The sequence below is a fragment of the Trachurus trachurus genome, assembly GCF_905171665.1.
Source record: "Trachurus trachurus genome assembly, chromosome: 11".
Lineage (NCBI taxonomy): Eukaryota > Metazoa > Chordata > Actinopteri > Carangiformes > Carangidae > Trachurus > Trachurus trachurus.
Genome location: NC_139904.1, coordinates 10633944 through 10644005, shown reverse-complemented (window position 1 = coordinate 10644005; position 10062 = coordinate 10633944). Strand labels below are relative to the sequence as shown.

The following is a 10062-nucleotide window of genomic DNA, read 5'->3' as shown; positions in this document are numbered from 1 at the left end:
CTAAAATTAAAGTTACTGTAAAGGAGCATTAACGTAAATCCGCGGCCACTAGATGGAGCCAGTGGCGGAGCATATCAGATATAAACAAGTGGGCATATCTCCTATATGCTTTATAGTAGGCTGTTAAAAATCAGCTGTCAGAGAGAGAGCAGCCTCCTTTGGTGATAAGAAGAACAAGTTCTCTAGTGTAGGACATGAGGAGAAAAAACATGGAGGTTTTCTGTAACATTATAAGACGGCGCAAATTACAATTTACAAATTTACTATTGCATTTTTCCAATTCGGAGGTCGGATTTGCGAGTTCCAAGTGCAATCGAACACAGCAAGCGCCGGACCGGCTTGTATCATAACAAAGACAAATTCTGCATTTGCCCCATGGACACTACACTGTTGGCTATTTTCTTTGTAAATTTCTCCCCCCGACCTATCTTTTGCACATTTCATCTTATTTTATGCTATTACTGCTATATTTGCGATAATGCACCTTTAAGCAACTGTACATACTGTACTGGAAAGAAACCTGCTGGAAATACGGTGCTTCTGATTATTAAATGATAACCTACAAACTTGCACTTGCGCTTCTGAATCAACTAAACTTGATTCAGAAGTATTCATCAAAACTGTTCTTACTAAAGCCAGCCTGAACAACCTCTTTGATTCTCTCAGTCTCCTGTGGTTGAGCAGCCGGCAGAACAGCCTTCAAGTCACCCTCTATTTTTGCCATCCTGGTATCGGTCTGCCTCTGAAATTCGTTCTTGTTCCTCAGGACCAGACGGAGAATCCCTTCCTGGGCTGCCTTGCAGGATTCCTGCAGATTCTGACGTTCCACTTCGAACTCTGGTTTCTCCTTATCCATGGCCATGAGCCTGCCCAGGCTGCTCACTTTGTCCATCAGATATTGGTTGGACACTTCAGTGTAGGTCGTTGAAATCATGTGGACCAGACTGGCAATGTTGGAGGCTTGAAAGGCCTGATTGTACAGGAGGTCTTTGTTAAAGAGCTTGTCATTGTAAGTGAGTTTTGTGGTACCCTCAGATGTCGTGACAAAGTTGTGCAGTGTTTTGCTGAGGCTAATTTTGACAATGTTGGAGACCATCTGGAAGAAGAGCACCATCTTCTCCCACTGCTCTTTGACTCTGCCCATGGCGTCTAGACCCTTGACCAGCATCTTGATGGTGGTATTAAAGTCAATCTCCTTGATATTGCAGCTCTGCATTTCAACCAGAATATCAGTGAGCTCCTTCTGATTCCTCTCCATGTTCTCCACACTCTTCTCATATGCCAGTCGTGTGTCTTTGAGTTGTTCTCGGCTCTGCTCTATTTTGAAACGGGCATTCTCAGTTGCTTTCTGACTTGCTTTTTGTCTGCCTGTGCTCTGTGCTTTATACATCATTGGTGGTTTGGGGGTAAGAGCTGGAGAGCCTAAAACTTTTTTGCTTAAAGAGTCAAAAGTGAAGGTTTCATCATTTAGCTCTGTAATGTTCTTGATCACCTGTTCTGTTTTTGCCTGATCCCATGTGTGATCAGGGGAATACGTTGCCAGCTCTTTACATATGTTGAGCCCTTTTTGACAGATTGCCAGAACGTTTGAAACACCTTTTCCCTTTGGGAGCTTGTCCACTGCGTTAAAGATCCTTTGATATTGATCCTCAGTCCATTTGGTCTTTGGAAGCTGTTTCTCCTGGTCATACAGGTTCTGCCAGTCTATTTCATTTCCACTGACAAATTGTGTAAGAGTTCCTACAAGGCTCAGAATCTCCCCAGATTTACTATAGCCTTGCATTTGTGCGAACACATCAACATCCTCACCTGAGGTGCTTTGGTCAGTCGGTGATTGTTCTGTGTTCGATCTATATGTATCTGGGTTAAATATATTCAGGACTGATGTTACAGCAGTTGAGAGACCTTCAACAAAATCCATGCCGATCATATCCCACCCAGAGGGAAGTGAATCCATAGATTCTTTGAACGTTGCTTGTGCTTCGTCCAGCTGTTTCTCCATGGTCTGCAGTGCTTTCTGGGACCGTTCATTCAGAAGTTGGGCACTCTGCTCCCTCAATTTTGCCTCTTTAATTTTCAGCTTGACCTTTTCCAGCTCTTCTCCATAAAAGTGTTGAGCGTTGATACAGGCCTCCAGCAGCTCCTGGATTAAATTGATCACGGCAATATATTTGTTTCTTACACTCTCTGCCAGTGCCACACAGTCGTCTGCGATTACACGAATGTTGTCCAGTTGATTTGGTAGGAGGTTTTCAATAACTGCATCACTGCCCCTAAAAAGAGTGGTGAGCGCTACCTTCATGTGATCAGGAACTGTGGCTGTGTGAAGGCGGATTTGATCCATATTCACGTGGGCTTCATTGAATGCATGCCAGCCTGAGTTACAGATCTGCATGAGACAGGCCCTGAAGGACTCTGGGTATCTGATGTACTTGTAGCCATCTGCAGGGGGGTTCTTGTTGATTGAGAAATCTGTAGCTGAGGAGATGAATACAAGCTCCCCCATGATGGCAATAGAGAGGGGAGCAGGAGTCAGATACTCCTCCCAGTTTGCATTGGGTTTCATCAGCATCTTGGTGGTTTCTCGCATCTGTGGTGCAGTGGTGAGACTTTGAGTGGTCTGTGAAACTTGGTTGGCAATGTTTTCTGTTGAAAAAATGAGAAACAGAAGTTACCGGGTAATCTTTCACTCAAAAAAATACATATGGTGAAGTTATTCACCCTTGCAAGCTGGTGGAAAACATGAAAAATGAGCACATTTTTACAATTTTGATTTTTTAGACGTGTGTTTAAAATGGTAAATGGTAAATGAGCTGTGTTTATATAGCGCTTTACTATACCTGCAACGATACCCAAAGCTCTTTTACATCATACATTGCATTCACAAATTCAGCACAGTTTTTCAGGCCTCACATTAAAGCAGAAGTAAGCAATCTGGTCGTTTTGGCTAACTTCTGGTCAGCGGATGGAGTTAGCAGTCCCCGCCCTCGTCCCTACGTCACCACATTCACGCGCATCCCTTGGCTGCACACACAGAGAGGACCGCCCCTTCATGCCGTTCTCTCTCCTCATTGGATAAAGGTTGTAGGATACAAGTAAAGTTTTCTCCTCGGCTTACAGCAGAGCAGAGTGACTGACAGACCCGTGTTTCAGACCAAACACTCTATATAAGTGATTGCTGTCGGAAGATATAACTATTTAAGACTTATATTAACACAAATATTCTGCTTACTTCTGCTTTAACTTTGTTTTTAACAAGGCCTCTCGGCCCTTTAAAATTGGGGCATCTCAGTCAAAATATTGAGCACCAAATTGCAAAACCAAATTAATGAATTCATCAAGAAAAATAAAAAAAATAGCATTAAATTTAATTCAATATTATTTTGAGTCCTTTAAAAACAAATAATTGTTTGTTGGAATGTTTTAGAACAGAATTCTATGAAAGGTCCATCTGCTTGAGTTTGCCTGGGTAAAGATGAGGTCATGGTGTTTAGATAAAGAGAGAATCATATCAAAAATAGACAGTACATATAGTGGGGCCCTGCTTCACTTCGCTGTTTAGCTCCTTTCATCTGTTGAAGTCTCTCTGAAATGAATAATAAATGTTTATATGTTTGTTTGCGTTGAATGGTGGACAGGAGACAGTGAACATTCAAATTAATATTAAAGATGACTGATGCACTTTGTTGACGTAGCTAACTAGGTGATAGTGTTTACTATGCTAACTATACCTGGTCCCTAATATTGCAACCATTTGCAGGTTTTTTTTTCCAGAAATAGTTGTGTGGAGGGTGGAAAATTTTAGTTGTCTGACATCGCATGGGGAGTTTCAACACAGGAAATAATAAGTGATTGCTGTCGGAAGATATAACTAGGGGTTGCACAGACTAGTCGACTAATCGACTAGTCGACTTTACTGCTCCACAATGACGTTTTCAGCTTGACGTCGACTAGTCGCTGATCATGTAACATAGGCTACAAGAGTAGCGGCTGTAAACAACAGCTGAGTGCGCTGAATGAAAAAAATACGAGCGCCGTCAAGCTGGATAGAACGAGCGCGTACCAGACAGGAAGTCGGGCACAGAAAAGGCGAGAGAATCCGGTCGATTTTCAAAATAAAATAAATGATAATTAAGTTTGCTTGTCCGTCTATAGATATTTGTCAGTTGCGCCTGCACACAAGGCACACATCCGTACAGCGCTAGAGACAGACCTGTGTGTGTGGAAAACCGAGCAGCCTACAGACGGGTCGATGTTTGACCGGCGCGGAGAGAGCAGGAGAAGCTGCTGCCTGCGAGACGCCAAGCGCGGCGCGCCTGTGAGGCGCTGCGCTTCCGCGGGCAGTGTGTCCGGCTGCCGGCAATTAAAAAAAATAAAATAAAACTCCGCTCATATCGACAGCTTTACGTCGCGCACAACAACAACAACCAACAACAGCAACAACCAACCAGAAAAAAAGCTGTGAGTGAAACTGAGTGAGCAGGACTGTGATGGTGACGAGGCCTGTGTGTCGTTTTCCTCCCTAATTGTTTAACGGACAGTAGCTACAGTAGCCTATTTTCTTTTGCACTTGTATAGGAGTGCATACTTATTACAAAAAACCAAACTGATTTACAGCTTGTTGTTCATAAAGCTGCTGTTCTGTGGACTAATTTCTGTGCATGAGCGTCTGTCAGTGAATACAGATTGTTGCAAAGCATTTCCCTCCTCCTGTGATTTATGATGGGAAAAATATGAATGACGTCATCAGCGACTAGTCGACGTCGACTCGACTTTCATAACATTAGAGTCGACTTTTAAAAATCTGAAGTCGTGCAACCCCTAGATATAACTATTTAAGACTTGTATTAACACAAACATTCCGCTTACTTCTGCTTTGACAAATGATCAATGTTCAGGGCCAGACTATTCTGGACGAATTTAGGCAATTCTGAGCAACAAGAGACGGACTAGAAAGAGAACAGGAATATATGCATTCTGCCTTAATGGAGGCTTGAACTCACAACTTCTGACACCATGGACCACCCCCAAACTCATGAAGCTAACTGAGGTGAGTCCTACTGTGTGGCTACACAAATTAACTAAGCCAGTCACTATGGTGACAGCAGCAGTGAAGGCAGATTTAAGAAATTTGATCAGGGGTATACTTTGCCAGCTCTTCACATATGTTGAGCCCCCTTTGACAGAACTTTTGCAATAGTTTTTTTATGTGGCAGCTTCTCAACTACATTACATAAATATCCCTTTAAATTGACTCTCAGTCCATTTGGTCTCCACCATTCTAAAAATAGATTGCACCGACAATTACTGTAAAGGTAACAAACCTACTCCTAAAACTATAGGGATTATGGCGATGGGCCAATTTGCCAAAATGTTGAACTATCCCTTTTACGTAAGACAACCTAAAAACAGAGGCACATACTGTACAATAGGAGTCAGAGAATGTTGACCCAAGAGAACAGTTTAGTTTTCCCCTTCCCTGCAAAGAGTCGACCATGCATTTCTATTGTCAGAGCATTGTCCTATTACAGCATTGGGGATATCTATTTTATCAAGTATAGAGGGATTGAAGCAATAAAAAACAAGTGTGATGGCTAATGAAGGGGTTGAATTCAACTATTCTCCATTGAGGTATGGTATGGGTCATCAAGAAGAAGGGAGAAAATCATACAGTTCCTAATATCATCATACATATCTGTGACTAACTCTGGCGGCGGAGGTACATACCTTGGCCCCGCGCTGGCTGAGGAAACAGAGAGATGAGGACCATGCCCAGCAGGCAGAGAGTCTGTCTCGCTGTAAACGGCATCCTGATACCAGCAGACAGGAGGACACAACACACCTGTGCAGGAAGACGAGGGTGAGGAGAGAGGAGAGGGAGGATATGGCAAGGAGGAGGATCAGGGAGATAGAGATAGAGAGAAGAGGAGTTGGGAAAATGGTGAAGGGAGAGGGAAGAGGGGTTATTAGGTGAGAGGATGGAGGAGAATGACAGGTGGTGGTGGGGGAGTGAAGATAAGTGGGGATGTGAGAAAGTAGAGGAGGTAGGGAGGAGAATAGAAGACAGAAAGAGCAGCAAAAAAGAGGAATGAGGGAGAGGGAGTGAAACTCAGGAGGAAAAGGGATGTGAGAGAGGAGCAAGGATGACAAGGAGGAAGAGGTGGAGGGAGGAGAAAAGATTTCTTTAATTACACACCCAACATTTCTTGCTTATATTTTGCTGTTAATGCATGTGTTTCCTAAAAGACTGGTGATTGCATTGACTGCCACTTCAGACTAAAAACTTGGCAAGCATATATGAACAAGTTTAATGACCAACCCTCCCCCCTCCTCCATTTCTAAATTGATATCCCATTTACAGTAATGACGCTACCAAATCAATGTCTCTTTTAATACCTAAGTAAATGCACTATTATATGGCAAGCCATTTTCACATTTAAAAGCCAGACTGGATATGTGTTGCAGATATCTGTAATTCAGTTTTGCCCAGTGAAAAAGAATATTTCCGATATCCGCAACTCCATTCTTCCCAGGACAAATGACGTCGCTTTTGCCATTCATGTGTAGGGGGTTTGTCATTACAGATATCTATAATTTAGTTGCAGATATGTGAATTACGGATATATGTAACAGAATTACCACTAACAGTAATTCCAGTTTGAGATATCTATTTGATTTTGACTAGTCATAATTCCATTTCAAGATATCTTTAATTCACCCCAATTAAAGATATCTACATGTCCCTTTTCTCTCCCTCGTGCATGTGAGGGACAGAGCAGAGCAACAGTGGACGGAGAGGCGGCTTTAGACTCAACACACACACATAGCCTACAACCTAGGCTACGGTCATGAAAAATTAACATAATTTCACTTACCTTTCCTATCAATCAGTCTCTGGTTTAGTTGAGAAGTTTGGACTGAAAATCTCTTCTCAAATCACCTCCTTAAATACAAATCTGAGAGACTAGCCCCTCCTCCCAGCACTGATCTAATCATCTCCTCCTCCTGTTTACTTTTCCTTTGTTCCATAGATGAACTTTAAACTGTACTGGTTTTTATCAGACTCAGTGTTGTGTCATTCATGTTTCAGACACACTATTGCCAAAATTAATTCTAACAAAAAGCAGCTTTTATCATCTGGAAACTCTTGTTATCTAGATAGATAGATGCTGATCTAAATGTGTCATGTAAACACGTTGATTGGAAAATTTTAATCTGGAAAGGCTTAAGGCCCCCACACACCGTCCCAACGCGAGCCGATGGCCGACGGCCTTTATCCGACCACTACATCGGCTCTCGTCGGACACAGTCGATTGATTAGGTAGGTACTGTAGTATATTATCCACCTTAACGTTCTTGCTTTAATATCTTGTATTATCTTATGTTCTTCTTTGTGTGTGTGTGCCTTTCTGGAACTGAAGGAATGTGTGAATCGATGCTCTGCTCGATGGACTTCATGTTTTGCTTAGAAGTAATCTGGTTTAAGGTGATTGTTGATTCTGCTGTCTCCCCTAATGGTTAAAGCAGTACTAAAGAACTTTCAGTTTTGGTTGAGTTTGGCGGCGCCTGTGGACCACAGCGGTAGTGTTTTGCCTGAAGGAAGACTCCATTTCCCATGAACACTAGCGTGAAGCCCTGTAAATATCCTGCATTAAAATTAACAAAAGACATCAAAACTAAGTTTCTGTTTCCAGTGGATCATTTCAAAGTGAAAACACAAACATAATCCATTGCTAAAGTGCTGTTTTGCCTGCTCCCTCCTTGTTGTGACTCGCAAAAGTGAAAGTGAAGGAAGACTCCATTTCCCATGGACACTAGCGTGAGAGCAGGGTTCCTACCATGCTCCTCAAAGCTGCTTAGTGCCAGAGAAAGAGATACAGACCCCCTCAGGCCATGACAGAGGTGTCATTCAACTTGTTGTAAGTCGATGTATCATCACAAAAGTTATGAAAATATTTTATGAAGGTTGAAAAGTTCCTTAGTGTCGCTTTAAGGTCCCTGAGATACAGGCCATTGGGTTCGTTCTTGCCTAAAAGTTAGGGGGGTAGGTCAAGGGTCATTTAACATCTGTTTTAGGGCTCCTCTCTGTCTGGAGAAGAAGCCAGGAAAGGTATATAGGCAAGGCAAGGCATATACTGTATGTTGCAACCGTCCTTGATCTGTGTTGCAACTGGGTCAGTTGCAACATCTGAACTCTTCCTTTCAAACAGATGTATCCAACTTTAAAGTCAATGGTATGGCTAATTAGCAGACACATGTTTAATATGTAAAAGTTTGGTGAGTGTAGTCCAAATAGTCTCTGAGTAACTGAGAAAAAACTAAAAAAAAAAAAAGTGTTGCAACTGTCCCCAGTCTCCCCTAATCACACACTATTGTGTTCCTCCTCACTCCTATGACTGGCATTCCCTCTGCATCAGCTCATTTTTCCAGTCAGCCAGTATGGATTTTACTTTTAGTTGATAAAGCAGATTAATGATTTATGCACATATTGTGTAACATTGCAGGCTACCTTTAGCCTAATGTTGTGTTTGCCCTGGACATCCAAAAACACAAACACAGTATGCACTGTATATCTGAAGTCTGACAATATGGCCATAAGTGAGGAACTTGAACTTTGAGCTTAACCTTCTGTGGCCATACTGCTCGGTCCCTCTGGCCTGGCACTTTTTATAGCACTTTTGAACTCACAGTGTTAGAGCACAAAGAAAATATAAAACTTAGGGCCGGGACTTTAACGCGATTAATTAATTACACAAAAATTAACGCACGTATTTTTGCACCGCGGAACGTTTCTCACTGGATGAGTTTCAGGCGTACCAATTATACTGGAGCACAATCATCTATCGAGTTAAAAAGCCGGCGACACTGATCACTGCCTGAGGAGTTTTAATGTAGCCTGAACGCAGCTCAAACCGACCGGGTGCCTCATCACGGCAACCAAGCTTTGATAAATACAGCTGATCTGCGCTGGTTTACAGTATCCTCCTGTGGTTTAGCCGGTCGTTTGTTTTCATCAGGCTGAGTTCAACAAATCAGTTTATGCTACTGATTTAAGTAGTTAAATACAGTAATCATCATAGTGTAGTGGCAGGAAAGACCATTTAATCTGTATTCTCACTGTTCTCAGGTCAAATATTTATATGCGATTAATTTCGATTAATTAATTACAAAGCCTCTAATTAATTTGATTAATTTTTTTAATCGAGTCCCGGGCTCCTGTTCACATCAGGGAAACTTACTGGAACTGAATATTCATAACAGGTTTAATGGTTTACCTGACATGAAATGACAGAACATGTGACTTGTGCTAATATTACAATCTTTTACGGACACCACAAGTTTGTTTAGCTGGTTGACATAAAATCTATAGGGTCAGTCTCTCAGTCCTGTAGGTCAACATTTGACTTTGTCCTACTTGAGTTGGTAAACAATTGTTTTATCTTGTGTCTGAAATCCACTTTAAACTCTTAACACTGAAGAACCACTACTACAAACCACTATTCCCCTCCAGGACTTGTTTAGATAATGTTTAGAATTTGCATCTTTTTGTTGTTGTTGTCGTTGTTGTTTGGTTGTAACCAATACCTGCCTTGCCTAACCTCAATTTCTTACTTTTTTTCTTTTTTCTAATAACTGTAGTGATGATTAAAGGTACAATATGTAAGAAATCTAAAGCAACTGGCCGTGAAATCCTCCTGAGACTCAGGAATAATGTTCATATAACATGTCCAGTCCAGTCCCAGCCTGGTCAGATGCGTACATGAACTGATGAAGCCTCTTGGATGAGAGGTGAAACGTCTTCCTAGACAAATAACTAAGTCCAGTTGCTTTCGATTTAACCTCCTTTGAAATACTATGACCTGGACAAATGAGAATATGCACAGGCTTCATATAACATGATGAACTCACCAACAACAATAGTACAGCCAGAGTATTCACATTAAAAATCTTTTTTTGCAGACTGCAAATCATGTTTATGTTTTGAATTTACGTGTTGGCATGTTGCGCCACTTCGCCCTCTCTCCTCAGTGGCATTTCAGCCTCCGGTCTGCTTCCACTGAG

General features: G+C 41.9%; 1 protein-coding gene across 1 annotated transcript; it reads right to left on the bottom strand.

The window, feature by feature from the left end:
* Positions 1 to 587: 587 nt before the first annotated feature.
* LOC310993625 (uncharacterized protein) lies at positions 588 to 6963 on the bottom strand. Its single transcript, XM_083982030.1, has 3 exons — positions 6876 to 6963; positions 5728 to 5842; positions 588 to 2646 (listed from the first exon to the last, which is right to left on the bottom strand). The coding sequence occupies exons 2-3, from the start codon at positions 5807 to 5809 to the stop codon at positions 602 to 604; spliced, it is 2127 nt and encodes a 708-aa protein (XP_083838156.1). The 5' UTR covers positions 5810 to 5842; positions 6876 to 6963; the 3' UTR covers positions 588 to 601.
* Between the last annotated feature and the right edge of the window lie 3099 nt (positions 6964 to 10062).